Source organism: Garra rufa, chromosome 13 (genome assembly GCF_049309525.1).
Source record: "Garra rufa chromosome 13, GarRuf1.0, whole genome shotgun sequence".
Taxonomy (NCBI): domain Eukaryota; kingdom Metazoa; phylum Chordata; class Actinopteri; order Cypriniformes; family Cyprinidae; genus Garra; species Garra rufa.
The window spans coordinates 16,156,439-16,177,500 of record NC_133373.1 but is presented as its reverse complement, the minus strand read 5'-3'; the positions used below and the strand labels follow the sequence as shown (position 1 = coordinate 16,177,500).

At 36.6% G+C, this 21,062-nt stretch overlaps 1 protein-coding gene across 1 annotated transcript in view; it reads right to left on the bottom strand.

The window, feature by feature from the left end:
* LOC141348421 (connector enhancer of kinase suppressor of ras 3-like) overlaps window positions 1-21,062 on the bottom strand; it is a 66,537-nt gene that overhangs the window by 38,837 nt on the left and 6,638 nt on the right. Inside the window, exons 2-4 of the mRNA XM_073852732.1 lie at window positions 15,386-15,549; window positions 3,269-3,471; window positions 1,308-1,395 (exon numbers count right to left, since the gene is read on the bottom strand). Coding sequence (XP_073708833.1) covers window positions 1,308-1,395; window positions 3,269-3,471; window positions 15,386-15,549 — 455 coding nt within the window. The remainder of the gene's footprint in view (window positions 1-1,307; window positions 1,396-3,268; window positions 3,472-15,385; window positions 15,550-21,062) is intronic.

Sequence of the window (21,062 nt, the reverse complement as noted above, 5' to 3'; positions counted from 1 at the left end):
CTGCAGTGAAGCTATATTGTAATTTAGTTGCTTAAATGCTCAGTACTAGTACCGAGCATTGGTAATAGTAGTGGGTTGGTGTTTGTATATCAGTTCTAACACTGCTATTATGAGGTATCACCATATGTCATCATTCAGTTTTCTTTAGATTAATAGATTATATGATATCAAGGGGAATGTCTATACTTAAAAATCATGGGTGTTGTGACACTGTTTTTGCTTTTAGATCAACAAATAATAACCCAAAATGATTGTCTTGATGATGTCATGCATACGACTTTTTTTCCTGTCCTGGACTCGGTCTTGACTCGGACTCGAACTTTTTTGGACTCGGTCTTGTCTTGGACTCGAACCTCTTTGGACTCGGTCTTGACTTGGACTCGACTAGTCCTGGTCTTGGACTTGTCTTGGACTCGACAAAGGTGGTCTTGACTACAGCCCTAGGTATATGGCATAGGAAAGGGCAACAAATCTTCAAAAATGGTTTTACAGGTCCATTTACAACCTAGGATTTGCCCCTAGAATGAAATGCTCTGTTAATTGGAAGCTTCATGAATATTAATGAGCTCTGCTCTGATTGGCTGTTTCACAGAGCTCAATAGCTTGCACATGGATAAAAAAATATTTTTAATCAGGAGCTCTAGCCACTTTTAATATGCGGTTTGTTGAATCTGCTGCTTTGAATCGCGGATATTTTGGTGTGATTACTGTGATCGCATGTGCTCTGTGTATAGTTACAATGCAGAGGGAGTGCTTCCTACCACACAAGTTCAGCTGCTCCTCAGTGATTCTCAAGATCTGTAAATCATTCGCCATCATCAACGCAGTTATTTCTCCATCATTCACCATCATCAACGCAGTCATCTCTCTGTTTATGTGGTAAGTGAAATCCTATGTATTGCAATGTAACAGGCTAGCGCTAGCATTAAGCTAACCGTGGCCCTTCAGTGGCTTGCCTTGTTTTACTGATGTGCTGACGTTACCGATGATTGGGCGATGCAAATGTTGGAGGCGTAACTATTAACGATCTCGGGGAAGTTGCGTAACAGTCTGTTATGTTGGAATTGACCTATTTTTCGGTGGTCCTTTGCAAATACTAGATTTATATAAGAAGAAGGAAACGATGGTGTTTGAGACTCATGGTATGTTATTATTTAACTATGCCAAGGTAATTTCAGTTTTCCATTCTATAGCACCTTTTAAAAAAAAGTTAATTTAAATGTTTTTTTGTTTTATTTTTTCAGTGTGCAGTGAATACTTGCAGAGCTTTGACTAAAAGATCAAAACTGATGAACACAGAAACAAACCTTCTGGACAGTTGTGGTCAGTTCCAGACAGAGCTGAATGATCTTGTTTTTGGTTGAGGTGAAATCACTGATTCCTGTCAGGGGAGTCCTGCAGCCAAAAACAAAGAGAACAAAGTCTAATCAACGCTCATGAGATGTTCACACGTCCATGAATTCTGGTATGTGTCGTTTCAAGCCCGAACACGCAGTGTACGTATATGTACGTGTGTGCCTGTATGTTAACAGACTGCATGACATCACGAGGAAAGATTTAAGGTGTTTTGACTAAACACAAAAACCAAAACAATAGTCGGTGAAACAGCTGCCAGTAAAAATGTGACACTAACATTTATTCGCACCTGTCAGTGACTTTAAAAGCCTTCTGTCCTACAGTGCATTTTTAGTATGAAAATACTGCAGCAAGCTAGAATTGTGTTTCTAAATATATTTTCAGCATATTACATTTTGGTTGTGGGTTCACTGAAAATGTGTTTTCTTAGCATGAGTAGAACAAATATGAAGGTAAGTACAACATTTAATTTGTCAACCTATTCATTTGTTGTCATTAATCATATTAATAAACATAATTCAAGAGATTTGAACAATGTTGAGCAAACATTTTCACTTGACACTGTGAGAAATTTTATGTCATGTTTTGTTATATTAACATTTAATTTACACAGCCTTCCAATAATGTTAGCCAAAGCTGTTAAAATGTTCCTTTACTGTAAAAAGTTTTCACCAGTTTCAACTTAAAAAATTTAGCTTAGCAGCTGCCTTAAAATTTTAAGTTAAATCAACTTAAGTCATTTCAACTCACAAGTTAAATAAACTAATTTTTCTTAGTAAACTAATTTTCTTCTTAGTAAGTTAAAATATCTTGCAGTTTTAAGCTGATTTAACTTAAAAATTTAAGGCAGCAGCTGAACTTATGTTTTTAAGTTGAATCTGGTGAAAACTTTTTACAGTGTTGTTAGATGGGTTAACATGCTAAAATTCTAGAAAATGTGCCAAGTTCACAATTAGCACTAAGAAAGTTTTCTCTTAGCATTGTAAAACATATTCATATCTACTGTACACTCTTAAAAATAAATGTGCTTTAAAAGGTCCTTCAAGCGATGCCATAGAAGAACCATTTTTGGTTCCACAAAGAACCATTCAGTCAAGGGTTCTTTAAAGAACCATCTCTTTCTTACCTTTTTATAATCTGAAAAATTTTGCCACAAAGAACCTGTTGTGAAACAGAAAGGTTCTCAGATGTTTAAAGGTTCTTTATGGAACCATTTAGACAAAAAAGGTTCTTTTATGGCATCGTAAAGCACCTTTATTTTTGAGTGTAAGAACATAATTAAAATGTTTTGTTAACATTAATTTTAAAGCTATGTGGCCATTTTTTTTCTGTTGAAGGTTTAGGACCATACAATTTTTTTTTGTTCAATTTTATTTGTCTAATCATTGCATTCAGTCTGAATGTGCTATTTGTCTGTCAACCTATGTATTTGAGAAGATATTTTGAAGAATGTTGGTCACAGCTGACTCCATAGTATGGAGAAAAAAATACTATAAAAGTCAATAGGTACCATCAACTGTTTGGTTACCAACATTCTTCAAAATATCTTCTTTTGTGTTTAACACATACAGATTTGGAACAACTTGAGGATGAGGAAATGACAATTGAATTTTCATTTTTGGTGAACTGTTTTAATATTTGTTCCTAACATTTACACATTCTTTGCATAAGCTGTTGATTTAGGATCAATAAAATCTTAAATATTCAAATAAATCTACATTCAAGGACATTCAAGAATTTTATAGAATAATAATAACATTAACAAGATGTTCTGTTAACTCTATTTTAAAAACATTTCTTCCAAACATTTGCACAGCCTTTACATTACGTTAGCCAAAGTGCTTGGAACATTCCTTGTAGATAAAGTCTGTAAGAGAAAGAAAGAGTGCATTTGTGTGTAAATCTCACATACCTGTCAAGCCAGGCCAACATGCCCTTGGCAGCCCCTATCAGCTCCACCACAGCGGTGAGGAACATGTTAGGTGGTTTGTTTGGACTTCCTCCATCATAAGAAGGGTTTTTCCTGCGCTCTGACGCACAGTTGTGCAAGTTGTTGGATGCTGCCCGCATCTGACCCACCAGAGTCTTCAAGTTATCAGTCTCCACGCCACAATTCTGCAACAACAAATAAGCATCTGCATTAGTCATTTTAGATTAAACTAGATTTTTATGTCTAAAGACAGTGAGGCTTTTCCAATCAAAAGTCAATGACACAGTACTAATGGTACTGGGTGCTACTAAAGTCCTATGAGTGTTTTTAGCATGGTGCTATGCAACTGCTAGTGCTTTAGATAGTTGCTTACTGAGAGAGCCCAATTCCAAGATTCTTTTAAAGATAGTGATAGAGAGAGATAGATCTATAGTTACTCTTGTGCAAAATATACTTTAGACAACCTTAGGCTTAATCGTACCTAAAATACAGTTAACTTGCTCTTATAATACTCCGTCATTTTTGCTCAAACAGATAAAAGTAATACATCTTTCGAATCTGTAAAGACTCTGTTTATTTGCATGCACTCACAATAACAACGAAACGTTGCGCTTTTGTAAAATAATGCAAAACAGGATGTATACTTGACTTACAGACATGAAAAATATGTCTATAGCTGTATGTGTGCGCTTGAATGCTTATTAGTCTATGTAGGCAATTAAAGGCTCATTATTATGCTTTATATAGTTTATTAATAAACGTGTGACTAATAGTCGACTTATGCTTAAAGTGAACAAATACTAGTCGACCAGAATTTTTTTTAGTCAAGGGCAGGCCTACTTAACTGTACCTAAATGACAGTTTTTAAAAATATACTTTTAAGATTTGAAGTCCTCTATAAGTGAAATAAATTGAAGTTTAAAACTTCAATTTATTTCTGAACAGTTGTGTGTGACCACTTGCTCTTATAATACTCTGTAATTTTTGCTTATACAGATAAAAGTAATACGTCTTTCAAATCTGTAAAGACTCTACGCTTATTTGCATGTACTCACAATAACAACGAAACGTTGTGCTTTTGTAAAATAATGAAAGCAAACAGGATGCGCTTTCTGCCATCTCGGACTCTGTGAACTTGAGCGCAAAACTTTGAAAACTTCTGTGTATACTTGACTTACAGACATGAAAAATATATCTATAGAGAGAGAAATGTCTACTTTCAAATGAACAAATTCAAATGGAAAACAAATATTCTCCATTTATGTAATCTGTATGAAACATGCAAACAGGCGCATCCACTACTGCAGAGATGACCAGTCAGTGTCGAAAACAAAGAAAGCACTAGTTTATCAACAAATTATTAAAATGTTAATGCAGTCTCCTTGCTGTATGTGTGCGCTTGAGCGCTTATTAGACTATGTAGGCAATTAAAGGCTCATTTTTATGATTTATATGGTTTATTAATAAATGTGTGACTAATAGTTGACTAATGCTTAAAATGAACAACTAGTCGACTAGAAAAATCTTTAGTCAAGGACAGCCCTACTTAAGTGTACCTAAAATAGTTTTTTTAAAAAGTTGAAACTTTAGGATTAAGGGGTAAGTTCAAATCCATAACCAGTACTATACGTAATAACAATAGTGAAGCGCAACAAGTACCACTAATAAATGCCTAGCTTATCAAGCGTTAAAGCAGTTTCCATTTGTGTATCTTCCACTTTAGTGATATGAAAACTGAAGTATGTGGTATTTGTAATGCCATGTGACAGTGGCTACAGCCCATGGGTCATTCTCACAACCTTTCCAGCTAAAAATCCCATCACATTCCATTGCACCGGTCAGAGTCGATGCATGAACATGGTCACTGCTTGACTTCAAAGAAATTCCAGAAAGCCGTCTCTGCCCTAAACACAGCCAGGCACCGACCGACAGACTGTCTGCATGGACCTTAAAGTTGGCCAAAAAGTGCAGAGTCTTTGGCCTGGTAAGCGACGACAACACAGAATACAATGTTTGAGAGAAATATTAACATGTGGTGAGTTCAGAAAGGATGCAGGTGCTCTTCTGGAATCTTCTCCTGTTGTTTTTGAATTATACCAAAGCTTTAGCTATGATGAGTTCATGATGGCTGAATTATTAAAGGAATGGTAAAGGGAAAGCCATGCTGCCCTCCTGAAAGATGAGGAGGAATAACTGCTAGAAATTAAAAGCAGAATCTCTCACAGAATGTAGGATGACCAAGCGTTTAATTCTAACATTTCACCTTTAATGAAAATGTTATTCCGACCAAGCCAACACATAATGATGTTTGGCATCACTGGTGTCAAATTTGACGTGCCAGTACTGCGTGTGTGCAAACATGAATTATATTTTTTAAAAGCAAATTACCAAGTTTTCATTTTGTTGTGAATCAGCCAAACAGATGTTAAGCACGACCCTGCCCTGAGGCAGCTAGTCTCAGACATCCGCAGCCACTAAAATCATAAATACACACACCAAAGTACCTGAGAGAAATTAATGAGAAGGACAGACAGAGAAGGAGCTGAAAGAATAAAAGATCTTAAAGGCATAGTTACCAAAAAATGAAAATTACCCCATGATTTACTCACCCTCAAGCCATCCTAGGTGTATATGGCTTTCTTCTTAATTCAGACGAACAGTTGGAGTTATATTAAAACATGTCCTGTCTTTTCCCAGCTTTATAATGGCGGTGAATTGGTGTTGATATTCAATAGTCCAATAAGTGTCTAATGAAGTGCATGCATCCATCATAAAAAGTGTTCCACATGGCTCTGGGGGATTATTAAGGACCTCCTGAAGTGAATCAACTCTCAAAAAGGATGTGTTAATTTTTAACACATTGTTTGTGTTATGTCTATTTTAGCACATATTGTGTTATTTTGTGTTAAATGTGTGTTATAAACGAAAAAAAGAAAATATCCAACACAGTGTGTCCAACACAAAATGTGTTAAATATCAGCCAATCACATTGCTGCTTGCCTCACTTCATGAGCCGTTATTCTACTGAGACAAGCAAATTTCCTCGTGCTTCAAGTTTTCATCGTCAGGACATAACTTCGATGTGTGAAGGTAAGAAATGTCTGTATTGGCCATTATACGTTTTTAAAATGTCTTTTTTGTGATCGTTTGTAGACGGTCGAGGGGCATTTGGCACATATACGTGGTAGCCGGAAAACTGCCTCACGAATGGCGATGTGAGCTGCGCCCGCGTCCGTGCCTGCTGCAGATCTCGGCTGTGGGAGCTTATTTTAACAAGCTTTATAGTTTCTTTTCTTAGATTTATTGTGAACAGAATCGCTTTTAATTAATCATTGACATGTTGTAGTGCTTCACATGAGGCAATCCATGTCGTTCATCGCGTCTTTCTCTTTGAAAATGAACAGATTCGTGGTGCCACGTATTGTGCAAATTGCCCTAAAACGCTAACATAATCTCTGATGCTTAAGCTTTTCTCGCCTTTTTAGCTATCGCTATTTTACAATATTCGTTGTGTGTAGCCTATAAATAACAAAAGTATCTTTATTTTACTCTTGCAGCTTTGAATGGAAGACACTCCTGAAGCGCTTGTGGCAGTTACTGACGTGACAGGAGACAAATGATAGACTTCATCTCACCGACCCTCACCATCACTTGTATGCTGATGAAAATAAATAAAATGATAAATGCTTAAGAGGTTGTCAAATACCACATTTTTTAATTTAAAGTACAAACTTTATAAACCATTAACAACTTTTCACTCAAGGAACAATTAAAATGTTGAAATGACTGTATTTTGATTGTTTACCTCTCTTTTTTTTTAACCTTTTTGAGTTATGTAATTGTTAGTAGCAGGTTTAATAAATGGTGTATAAACTATACGTTAGTTTGCTGTGTCTTTATTGCATACAAAATTTGTTAAAAAATAACACATACTTGACACAAATTGTGTATTTATAACACATTTCTGTGTTAGCTGGAATAACACACTAGTTGAGTTAAAACTAACACAAAATGTGTTGTCCTTAACTAGACACAAATGTGTGTTAAGAAACAAGATGTTTTTAACACATCCTTTTTAAGAGTGTGTAAGAAAAATATCCATATTTCCAATATTTGCCTTGGTTTGGAAGAGGCAGGACATTTTTTAATATAACGTTTTAATAACTTTTTAATATAACTAGATTGTATTCATCTGAAAGAAAAAAGTCATGTACACCTAGGATGGCTTGAGGGTGAGTAAATCATGGGGATATTTTTGTTTTTGCACTATCCCTTTAAAAGCACTTACACAAAATATTCCAAAGCATTTCTCAGAGAAAGTTGAAACTGCAAGAAATATTAAATTGCAATAGTAAAACATAAATTTGCAATTTTTGCAAAAGAATTCAAAACTGCATCATCAACTGGATCAGCAACCTCCATGTAAAACTAATCGTGCAGACCAAACTGTAATTCGTAGAGACTTGAAACTTGGTGGGATGGTAGTACTCACACCGCCGACAATGTCACCAAGGCATTGGTGTCTCAACCGTCCCAGGCTCAAATGTTTTATGGCATTGGAATCCTTGGCTCCTCGCTCATTTTCAGGTATTTTGGTTTTTTGCAAAACCTACTTTTACAAATGGAACAAACCAATGCAGAAAGATTCTCTGGAGAGCGAATATCAATAATTATCCAAAAAAGTCGAACTTTCGACTCGCAAAGGGATGCCAAAACGTTCGAAAAGGACAGGGCAACTTTTAGTAAAATTCCTATAACTCCTAAATGGAATGAGATATCTTCACCAAACTCAGAACACTTATGTAAGAACTAAATCTGATGTCGCAGGACAAAAATAGTGGAGCTTGGCCACTTGGTGGCGCTATAAAAGGAAAAAAAAATCATAAAAATGGCTATACCTACGGAACATTTGTCCTATTAATATGGAAATCGCTATGCACAATCTTGGTCCAAAGTGCCATAAATGTCCATATTGCTATGAAGTTTGAGCACCTACTAGTCATGGTTAACAGAGGCAGCTCGGAACGAAACTCAGTTGGGTTAAACGAATGTGCATTTCGCGTTTTTTCGCACATACACACAACATTCATATCATATGACAGAATTCTTTATTCCGGACAACTTTGCCTCTAGAACCACTGCTGTCAATCAAATTGTTTGTTAAATGATTCAGAAGATGTAAAAAACCTACTTTTGCAAACTAGTCCTAGGTTTTTCACTCAATCTGGAAAAAAACAATGCAGTACAATTCTCTGAACTCTCTAGGTCAACCATTATTTAAAAAATGTTGGAATTTACCCTTTGGGAAGCTATAACGGGGTAGTTTAGAAAAGGGGCCTGTCTAAATTTACCCAAAATCCCATAAAGCCTAAAAAAACTCAACAGCGACAGGTGATTCTAAGCAAGGAGATCGGACTACAGCTGGCGCTATAGCAGTCATAAATGTTACAAAACATAATATTTCTATGGTAAATTACTTGTATTTGTAAAAAAAGGCTTGCTACATAATGCCTTTTTTATATGTGGTTAAATGCCTTAAAGCACTTGAACACCGGTAATCGCTGCTTGCAGCTATATTTTGTCTATATTTTAGCTCTATCAATGAAAATGCAATGGATTCCAGATGAAATGGTGTTCATGGATTATACACATTCTTCTTTTGTACTAAACGATGGTACTTTACCGCAGTGGAACCGAGCCAGAGAGAGTTGGGGAGTTTAGCACGTCCTCTAACACTTATGAAAGCATTTTTAAAAATAACCAGAGACCTAACAGATATACAGAGTTAAGATGAGGCAGAGTCAATCCGCTGGGCGGAAACTACTGGAACAATGGCGTGACATATTTTCCTGCGCTAGCTGGTCTGTGTGTTTGTCTGTATGGGTTTGTGTGTGCGAGCGCTGGGCGGGGGGCTCTCTGACAGGTGGGTGGGTCACATCTGTTTCCTGCTCTCCAGGAGATATCTTCCAGAACATTCTACCCACGAGTGCTAGAGCTGACCTCTCACAAATTCAACACCGCAATGTCTATTCCAGCCTTCATGCTACACTTCCTACTGCTTAGTACAGGTGAGGCTTAAAAATAAATGGAAAACGACTGAGGTAAATCCTTTTTTCAACAACATCCTTGTGAACAGCCACCCGGTCTGACAGGTAGAGCTCCAACATGCAACACCAAACCACAAAGTTTGCTGCAGGTGTATTCTTCCAAAGAAACACACCTTTTGTACAATTTTTATACAATTATGGACGGATGTAAAGGATTAGTTCACTCATTGTTGACATCTGCTCAATCACATGTTCCAAACCTGTATGACTGTTACTTCCTGCATATGATGATGTTTTTGTCAAACTCCAAAAACACCACAAAATACAAAAGATACAACAAGCAAATGAAAACTAAAACACTAAAAACTACACTCCACTGCTGACATCAACTAATACAAATAAAATGTGATACATATTTGTTAGTCATACATAAAAGAAATGGGTAAAAAGATAAAGTATAAATATCTTCAGTTATCATGTTTGGAACTTTATGAGGTTGAGTAAGTAATAAGATCTTACTTTCATTTTTGGGTGAACTATCCCTTTAAGACACATTTGATGTTGTTACATATTCCTTACTGAAAGTACCATTTCACATACACATAAATTGTATAAAAACTGATGATAGAACAGAGAGTGTCTGATCAGTGTCTCTTTAGGGTTCAATCTCCTATTATAAGGTCTTGTGTCAGTCTCCTGTCCTGACAGAATAGACTCTCAATGGACTCAGTGGACACTGTTTGTTCCAACTGACCCTCTCTATTCATATCCACCACAATGTTGGGACAGAGCGGCAGCGAGCACGGCTTCTGCGATAAAAATCAGCACTGTCTACAACTTTGGGTCTGCTAACTGAACACAAAAACACACACAAACACACATACAGGCAGAATGTTCCTCTAGTCTACCATGTGTTTTCAAGGTGCACTTTCTGGTCATTAATACAGTCTGAGAGGACAAAAAAAGAGAGCGGGGGAAGTCGAGAAGAAATCTTGGGAAGGAAGTGAGAGAAAACAGCTGATCGGAATGCCTGGGAAATCTCTGCTTTCCTGTTCACGCCAGTCTCCACCTATAACACAGCTCACGCTGGGGAGAAGCTTCTCTTCCAATGTTAGATAAGGACATTTGTGACAGAATGTTAAGCTACTTGTGTCCAAACAGTTCTTAACATGATAATAGCTTTATATAACCTGATTGACAGTAAAATATGTAATTTTAGAGGCATACAGTATGACTCAAAGGGATCATGAACCTTCAGGTCCCACAATTTCTTTGGTTTTACAGCATTTTTGTGCATTTAAACCCTTTCCAACAATAACTGTATGATTTTGAGATCCATCTTTTCACACTGAGGACAACTGAGAAACTCATATGCAACTATTACAGAAGGTTCAAATGCTCACTGATGCTTCAGAAGGAAAAACCATCCATTAAGAGCCAGGGGGTAAAAACTTTTGAACAAAATGGATATGTGTAGATTTTTCTTATTTTGCCTAAATATTATATTTTTTCATTTAGTACTGCCCTTCAGAGGCTACAGATGATAGTTACATGTTTCCCAGAAAATAAAATAAATTAAATTGACCCTGATCCTCAAATTCCAAAAGTTTTCACCCCCAGCTCTTAATGCATGGTTCTTCATTCTGTGGGACCTAAACGATTTTTCTGAAGAACAGCAGGCAGTTTAACTGTTCAGGACAAACAAGGGACTCATTAACAACTATCACTAAACAAAATTTACTTCCGAGTCTACAAAACGGCATGCCTATTCAAACAGAGGGGTCAAAACAGCACAGACAATATCCTATTACTTCTACATTACTATGTTTTTTGGTGTAAAAATCGTAACACTTTTATCTGGTCTGCATCCTAAACCAACAATTTTGGTTGGTCTTGGTGAGTTGTTGAACTCCTGTTTGATTGTATCTGCTGATTAGCACAGGAGTCTGCAGTTATGTGTCAAAAGCTATGAATCTGTATAACTGGTATTATAAATGATAGTCATAACTTTATATGTTTATGCTACTAATTTTCATTGTATAAAACAATGGAGTAGTGACTTTGATAGGAATAGTTGATAGGAATAGTCTTAGGATTCTTCAAAATTCTTGAAAGATGATTTAAAATAAAACCCATTAAAATCCTGTAGAAATTATCCTACAGGATATTTATGTCTTGTCCTAGAAAATCCTATAAGACAGTTCCTAATGGAATCCTTTAGGAACGGTTCCGAAATATAATAGAAATTCTAACTGGAATCCTGTAGAGGATTCCTTTTGGAAGCCTATAGGATTTTTTGACAAGGGGAGTATTTTATGAATACAGATCTTCATACTGTGCACAATATATATAACAAATATTGTAGGAATAGTAAGAATAGTATGGTAGTATGGTATTCTGAACATATGCTGCATTCTATTTGTACTTTTTTGAAGTTTGAAATTCCGAGTTCCCAGTAGGAACTTTTAACAGGAATGCCCTTCCAAGTCAGAGGTCCGACTCTGAATCTCGGAGGAATCACAGCAAATCCAACTTTAGAATACAATATAGCTATGTGCAGTGCATTAAATGATTACTCCACTTCCAGAATAAACATTTCCTGAATTTACTCACCCCCATGTCATCCAAGATGTTCATGTCTTTCTTTCTTCAGCCGCAAAGAAATTAAGTTTTTTGAGGAAAACATTCCAGGACTTTTCTCCATATAGTGGACTTCAATGGTGCTCAATGGATTGAAGATTATACATGCAGTTTTAATGCAGCTTCAAAGGGCTCTAATCGATCCCAGCCAAGGAATAAGGGTCTTATCTATCGAAACAATTGGTCATTTTCTTCTCAAATGTATACACTTTTTATTCACAAATGCTTGTCTTGCCTAGCGTAATTTCTTTGCGACTGAAGAAAGAAAGACACGAACATCTTGGATGACATAAGGGTGAGTAAATTATCAGGAAATGTTTATTTTTGGAAGTGGAGTAATCCTTTAAAGGTCCCATATTGTACACATTTCTGAAGGTTTATTTTGGTTGTTGATGTCCTTAAGAATATATATTTGCGGTATAAGTACCAAAATCCATCTCAATATATTTTTACAGCTCCTTTTTTAGGAGCTCTGTCAAAAACAGGTTGATTTTGGCCCATCTAATTAATATTCATGAGCCTCCCATCTGATTGGCCTGTTGTTTTCTGAGCCATAGAGAGAGCCTAGCCTGCTGATACTCAACAGGATATTTCAGAATGATCATTAATGTTTTTTCTTTTTCAAACACCGAATGCAGTAAGCTACATAACTGTTGCTTTAGTAAAGCCCCTTTCACAATGCGCGCTGATTCTGGAAAATTACGGGAACGAGCGCTGTGTGAACAAAAGCCAGAACCATAAAGGCAGTGTTGTAGTGATGATGCACGTTACCCTGCGACTCTTCACAACGAAAAAATACGTGCAAAGTGGAATGAAGCGGCGATCGGGCAGAGCCAGCTCCTCACTATCAGCGCTGAAGCACAGTTTGTTCAGGTTAGTTTTTCAGTTTAGTGAAACGTACGCGTCGCATTACATCTCACATCCAAACGTCATGTCTTTATGGGTTGTGTGTAAAGCACGCACAGATCGTAGGGATGCACCGATCCACATTTTTTCACTTCCGATCCGATTCCGATACCTGAATTTGGATATCTGCCGATACCAATACTATTCCGATACCAGAGCTCTATTTGCTTTTATATCACTATGACTATTATCATTATTGTTGATTTTATGAGGCTGTAACAAACTTCTCTACAAGCAAGTCTAAGTATCTCCCAAAAAGCAACTTGAGGTAAGTATGAGGTTAGAAAATGGCAGAAATCCCATCCTGAAAACAAATATGCAACTTTAAGGGTTTAAATTGATATTTATTTAAATTTCAAGACAGGGTTACTAGATACTAGTGCAATATACACTCTTGTTGCATAAAACATAAAGGTTTTCAAATATTTGAAATAAAAAATAAATATTCACACTATAAATAGAACAATGTGCATCTGATCAACATAAATTCAGTAAATTATTGCTTGTGTAGCAGCAACAAAATAAGGTTTTCAAATGTTAAACATTTTGAATAAAAGTGCAATAAGTGCACTTTTCGGATCAGCAAAAAACAAACTAAACAAAAAAAGTTTGTTGTTTATTAATTACTGAATGCTTACTTTAAGTACTTCTAATCCACAGCAAAAACTAGCTGAACTAATATAATAAGTAACAAAACAAGAACACTAACACAAATGACAAGTGTAGATGAATACAACATAAAGTTACTAATAAAATCAATAATACTAGTATTCAGGTGCAGAAATTTAATAATTCATTGATAAATAACTAGTGCTTCTCACTGCAGGTATTTATAGGATGCTGTCTCTTTAAGGCCTAAAGCACGTAATACTGGCACGCATCTCCTTCTCAGCTGTTTCGGTTCACTGAAGACATAACCGACGGTGTTACCAGAATAAAACAACGGGTATTTAAACATAACTTTGTATGAATGTTTCTGTTCAAGAGACGTTAAAGAGTAATCAGTCTGTGAATCGCGCAGTTTGAATCACGTCTCTCTCTCTCTCTCTCTCTCTCTCTCTCTCTCTCTCTCTCTCTCTCTCTCTGTGCGCGTGCTCGCTTCAGGTGTGTGCGGCAACGTTAAAAACAGAAAATAACACGCACGAAGTCTACAAATTATAAACTTTTACTCTATGATGGGTAATATTTAACAGTTAATCTACTAAATAAATCCACGAGGTGCCACCTCTCGGAACAACGGCTTTGCAAACATTGCACGTTGCTGTCTTTGCGGCGTTTCCGACCGTAAAGTATTTCCACACAGCGGACATGTATGACGCTCAATGCTAAACTGCTACCTGCAAACTGAAGATTTCCTGAAAGGAGGCATCTCATCTCTCTCAGTGTCTCATTGGAGCACAGACACGTCACCTAGCCCGGGATCACTTGTGAAGTCATTTCAGCAGACAGCACTGTACGTAGACATAACTCTGGATCGGAAATTTCTCTAGGTTGGATCGGAAATTTCCGATCCATTAATTAAGCTGGTATCGGAACCCGATACCGATACTGGATCGGATCGGCCCCATCCCTAGATTCCGGAAAACAACTGTGAATGAACCAAATCAAACAACTCCGGAACAAATCATGGGACACATTATAAGTGTATTTACCGGAATCGCTGTGTGAAAGAGGCTGAAGTTGACGTGCCAGTGGTCTCTTATATTCACGTTGTTCTGAAGCCTGTGCAATGATGTAGTTTCGACATCTATCGACTGAACAGGGTTTTCTCGACTTGTTTTCATGTTGTTGTTGCTTAGCAATGTTATGGACACGATATTGTCTGGGTTTGACAAAAGGAGGGTGGGACGTGATTGGTGCTCGGGGTGGTGACTGAAGGCGGTGACTGAGCAGATCGGACGTCACATCGTTACGGAAGTCACAGTGGCTCGTGAAAATGAACAGCTACTTTAAGCAGGCTGTGTGCAGTTTACTGTGGATTGACTGTTTTGAAACTCATATGGTAGTTACATAGCCCCTAGACCTCAGTTATCATGAAAAAAGCCAGGAAATTTCGATTTTGACAATATGGGACCTTTAACAGAAGAGAAACAGTAGTAATTTATTGTTTATTAGCATGTATGTTTGTCTGTGTCTCAGTAAACTCATTGGTGCACACAGTACTATGGCATTATCTGTGCAAAATATAGTTTTTTATGTGTTTTTAAAATCGACTGGTATTGCTAACAATGGACGTGTCCATCTTGGTTTTCTGACTTCTCTACTGAAACATAATCCACTTGGGTGTGACGTACTGTAATTCCCAGCTTCGAAATCTGACTTTCGAGGTAAATCGAATGCCGCAACAGACATAACCTATGCTAAATACTAAAAAAGCACCAATATATACTTCCTGATAGGTGAAGTTCCCATGTAAAGGTTTCTCTGGGAAATCTGATTAGATGTGTGCCAGCAAAGTGGTATCTGATTGGACGGGAGTAAGCTGTTGGGCAGCTAAAGTACTGACCAGTGCGCAGAGGAGATCCACAGCCTCCAGAATCAGCTCCTGATGGCCAACGCGAGTCATCGTCAGCTCCTCCAGATCCTGATGGGAAATCTTCAGCAGCTGCTCTCCATTGATCTTCTCTCTTTCAAAGTTAGGAACATACTGCTGGAGGCAGTCGTCCAGCCCTAAAATACAGACAGAAAAGTGAGAATGAGAGACAGAACACAAAGAAACTCTTTCAGGGAGAGTGTGGATCCACGTGTTTTGACACCACAAGCGTCTGTGCAAACATTGAGACGAAGTCAATATAAGACATTTGCACTAGCCTGAAGAGTCCCACCCATCAGTATTTCTCATGTACAAGTGCCAGTTATCTGAGCTGAGAACAGATCCTTGCTATATAAGAGTAAACAAATAAAAGCAAGATCTATGAGATCACATCACTGTCCTGTGGTTTATGTGACTGGACTCCATGTGTGTGAGAAAATGCAGTCATGCCGTCATTCAACAAACAGACAACACACACAGAATTAGCACATGAGTTGTGTCTGACAGATGGTACAGCAAGTGTTTGCTGAAGAACGACTTCTCTTGGCAACTTTGCCTGTTTTCGTTGTGTGATTTTCCAGAGAAAATGCTGTCAAAATTACCCTTTCATATGATTTCATGTAATGCTGAAATGCCAAAATTAATTTGTAAAATAATCAAGTTCATTTTTTCAAGAGGGCTGGCATAAATTGGTGAAAGGGTGAAGTTCAGGCCATATTTCACACTAAAGTCAGAATAAAGTAAGATTTTTTATATACATATATTAAATAAGCTGTCACAGAGTTGAGCAATTCTTATTTTTCTCAGAAATTCACACTTTTCATTCTCGTGACTGTAATGAAAAAAGTAAGATTTAATAAGTACATCATAATTATATACAGGAAAATGAAATGAAATGAAATTACAATAAATAAGTAATGCAATTAATCATTCCTTCTTATCAGTGCATACATTTCATAATACATATTTTGTTTATTTAATTTTATTGATTTAATCAATTGACAGCTCTAGACACAATGCAAAAATCTTAATTATCCTAAAACTACACTGTAATTTTTTTTAATGTAAATAAAACTAAGTTTATTTGTCTATGTTTTACAAGTAAGAAAATACTATTTCAGTCTTTCTACTTCAAAATTCAATGTTTAATTTAATATTTAATGTTTGCTGTTTACTTCTAAATCAACTAGCTATTTCTATTTCTGTGTTAAAGGATTAGTTCACTTCCAGAACAAAAATTTACAGATACTTTTCTCACCCCCTTATCATCCAAGATGTTCATGTCTTACTTTCTGCAGTCGTAAAAAAAAAACATTTCAGGAATTTTCCCATATAGTGGACTTCTATGGTGCCTGTGAGTTTAAACTTCCAAAACGCAGTTTAAATGCAGCTTTAAATGGCTCAATCCTAGTCGAGGAAGAAGGGGCTTATCTAGCGAAAAGATTATTAATGTTATTTTCTAAAACAAAACTACAATTTATATACTTTTTAACCACAAATGCTTGTCTTGTCTAGCTCTGTGACGCGCATGCATACTCTGTGCACTCCTGTTCAATACAGTTAGGGTATGTCAAAAAACTCCCATCTCATTTTCTCCTCTAACTTCAAAATCACCCTACATGGCTGCAAAAGTACCGACCTAGTGTTTGCAAAGTGAATGTGCAGTGCAAAGAAGGTCAAACAGCCTTTACAAAAAAAGGTAAAACAGCAGTAAACTACATTTTGGAAGTTCAAACTCGCAGACACCATAGAAGTCCACTATATGGACAAAATTCCTGAAATGTTTTCCTCAAAAAACATAATGTCTTTACGACTGAGGAAAGAAAGACATGAACTTCTGTCATCTTGGATGACAAGGGAGTGAGTAAAATATCTGTAAATTTTAGTTCTGGAAGGGAACTAATCATTTAAAAGTAAATCCTACATAAAATTTTATTATGTAGGCTTCAATTTTCCATGCATTTATTCAGATATTTTACTTTTTATCTTGGAGAGAATTGACCTAGACATGTTTTGGTAATATTCACCATTTGACTCATTTGATGGCATTTCACTGGCAGAAAGACTTACAGTATAATGTGCAAACCAAGTCTGGGAAAGACACAGACACCCTTTTTTCCCCTGAATATTAGTTGAAACTTTTGTCTGAAGTAGGGGAGGTGAACTCAAAACACCCTTCTGTCCACTGTTTGTGAGACTCCAGCATGAAAAGTGGCTCTTTGTGGGGGGTAGGCACCCCTTTTAAATCAAAGAGAAAGTGAGAAAAGGAGGCAAAGAGGGGTCAAAGGGCAAAGTTAGGGACTCCTGAATACCCTCCACCCTCAACGACCCTACTGAGAGACAACAGCTGCATTTTCTGAGCTCAAAAAGGAGACACACAGTGTCAATGGAACCGCCAAAGTAAAGCTGCCACATACGAGAAAGTGTCAACAATAACAGTCCACCATTGCAGTGTGAGCTAACCAAAATTAGCTTTTGTTGTTGCTAATTCTTAAGGTATTTCTGTGTTAAATAATCTGGCAAGGCTAAAGGGATGCAGGCATGTGCCGTTCCAGTTTGACTGACATGCACATTTGGTGATGAACTTCGGCTTTGAAGTGTGGATGTCTGTAAACCAGTGGAGTGAAAAGGCAGGTTAAGTTAGAGAAAGCTAAGCACTTAGTAAGCTAAGTAAATCAGAATCAGAAAAAGATTTGCCTTGCAAAAATATTAATAATATAAATAAATATATTAATTTTACAAAGTATAAAGAATGCCAAATGAGACCCCTTGTGTTTAGGGTTGTTTGGTGAACTTTTGCTTTAGTGGGAAAGTGATGTGCCATCTGAAAACATTTGAAAACCACTGCATTAGCCTTATACATAAAAAAAAAAAAAATAAATCAGTCCTCTGGATTTCTGTTTCCAGCTCTTCCGATCTTAGAGGTTTGACAGTCTCACAGTTCATAGGAGAAAGATGAAGAAAACAGAAGATGAAAGAGGATGTTTGTGGGTGGAGATCTGTTTATATGATCACATGCTCGGCAAGCCTTCAAATTAAGCATTAAAGGGATTGTTTACCCAAAAATGAACATTACCCTATTATTTACTCACCCTCAATCCATCCTAGGTGTAAATGACTTTCTTCTTTCAGAATACAATCAGTTATTTAAAAAAATGTCCTGGCTCTTTCAAGCTTTATAATGACAGTGAATGGCTGTTGATTTTTTGAAGTCCAATAAAGTGAATACATCCATCATAAAAGTACTCCATACGGCTCAGAGGGGTTAAAAAGGCCTTCTGAAGTGATCTGATGTGTTTGTGTAAGAAAAATATCCATATTTAAAACTTCATAAACCGTAATCTTTAAACATGTACACGAGAGAGTAGGTGAACATGGTGATGAATGCAGAAGTGCAGAGGAGAGAGCAAAACAAATTAGAAGTATGATTAGAAGTACAAAATGAGGATTTGTAAAGAAAAATATAGGAGGATTTCGATATAAGCCAAGAGGACACTGGTTTTCCTTTGCTGTAAGCAAAATTTGGTTCTCGAGACTAGCATATTCTCACCGTAGCTTTGCGCTACACCTAGGTCCTACGTCAATCTACGTTTATAAAGTTTTAAATATGGATATTTTTCATATTTTTCATGCATCGGTTCACTTCAGAAGGTCTTTATTGACCCCCAGTGCCGTGTGGAGTACTTTTTTATGATGGATGGATGCACTTTATTGGATTTAAAAAAAATCAACACCCATTCACTGCCAATATAAAGCTTGGAAGATGCAGGAGATTTTTTAATATAACTCTGCTTGTATTCGTCTGATTGAAGATGGTAATTTAAATTTAATTTAATGGTAAAAGTCTGTAAAATGCTACAATAAAAAACTGTTAAATGGTTAACGGTAATACTATAAACAGTAAAAAATACTGTAAAAAAAACTTTACGGTAATATACCGTTTTCAGAAGTGAAAAAGAATGTAAAAATTACAGCGAATAACCGTAAATTGGCATTACCAGAATTCCCTGCGCTACATTTCAAATTTCATGTTTTTTTTTTGTTTTGTTTTTTAAATAATTATGTTTAGTGCATTAGGGTTGTATGATACATTTAATGTTGTTAAATTAATGTTTATTGCATTATTTCAGTTTCATGTGTGTTATCTTGATGGTGCTTAGTGTTTGTGTGAATGACACTGTGCACCTTCTCTATATGTTAGTATTTAAAAGCTGCTTGTGATGGGCTTTGGTTCATCATGTGACTTTCTCATCACCACCTGCTTTTGGTGGTTATCAGTGTATTACAAAGGTACAAAACAGATTTCAATAGGTTCAATAGGTTGAATAGGTTAACTTCAATAGGTTTGTATATTAACATTATATCAGTTATTACGGTATATAATTGTAAATTTAAGTTAAAACCATAAAACCAAAAACACGCAGCCACCGTTTTGTTTTACCATAGATTTTACAGATTTCTTTTATGGTGATGGCTTGAGGTTGAGTAAATGATGGGGTAATTTTAATTTTTGGGTGAATCCCTTTAAAAAAAAAAGATTCAAAAAGGACAAGAAAACACCATAAAAACTCATAAACATAATCCATTTGATTAATTTTACAATTCATTCCTAGCCTTCCATTTCTGCAAAAGCTTGTGAGGAATTCAAGCTGTTATTCACTAAAAACCTTCTCCTCTGCCGCAGCATAAGTTATATGAAACTGAATGAAGATGAGTAAATAATGACAGAATTTAAATTTTTTAGATGAACTTCTTAAGACAAACTAATAAGTGGAAGATATATATAAAAAAAACATATAAAACGAGCTAAACACACTATTGCCCAATGGTTCCATGTGAACTTTTAATCTTGTTTAGAAAAATGCCTCTGATATAAACACTTACCCTGGTGGGTGAATTTAGCAGAGATAAAAGTATCTCATGCTATAACAGTTACAAAACTGAGAAAAAAAGTTGGCTGCTTTGACTATGAATGCATGAGGTCTTTCTTGTGGTGGGAAAAAGACACCGCAAAGCCCACTAATCGTATCCACCAACCCCGCTCACATCCAAATGACTAACAAGCTTAAAAGCGCCGTGTTAGAGGGCCGAGGCACCCGAGCTTCAGTTACAAATGAGAGGGTAGGGTGTCTCTCTCTCCTCCACGGCCTGTCTTTCTCTCCCCGTCCCTTGTCCCGGAGTCTCTCAATGACAGAGCTGGCCTGCTGCCCTGAGAGAGCGGCACTGAGAAAGTCAGCGTGTGTACAAAAGGCAGTAGCAGTGTGTATTTCTAAAGCTTTCCTACTGAGCCTTTGGAGACCTGAAGAATGTTTATTGTTCTCCGTGTGCGTCTGAAACTCCTCCAAGATTCCGAAACGGTGCGGAGCGTTACTCTTCCACTCCATATCTAGGCCTGCATGAATCAAAGGCCATTCCATTTTTGCCCTTTAGCAGACTTGAAAGAAGGGAAATATGCAAACAAAATATTTTCTGTTAAAACAGAGCATGCATCATACTGAGGACTTGAATGATGTCACAGTCTGTCCGCCCTCCTGCTGCCGGATGAATTAGATCAGAGTACCAAAAATATCTTTTCAAAAGCATATTAATTCATTCATATCACAACCAAATCAAAAGTCAAATTTAGCCAATTCATCACAGGAGCACAAAA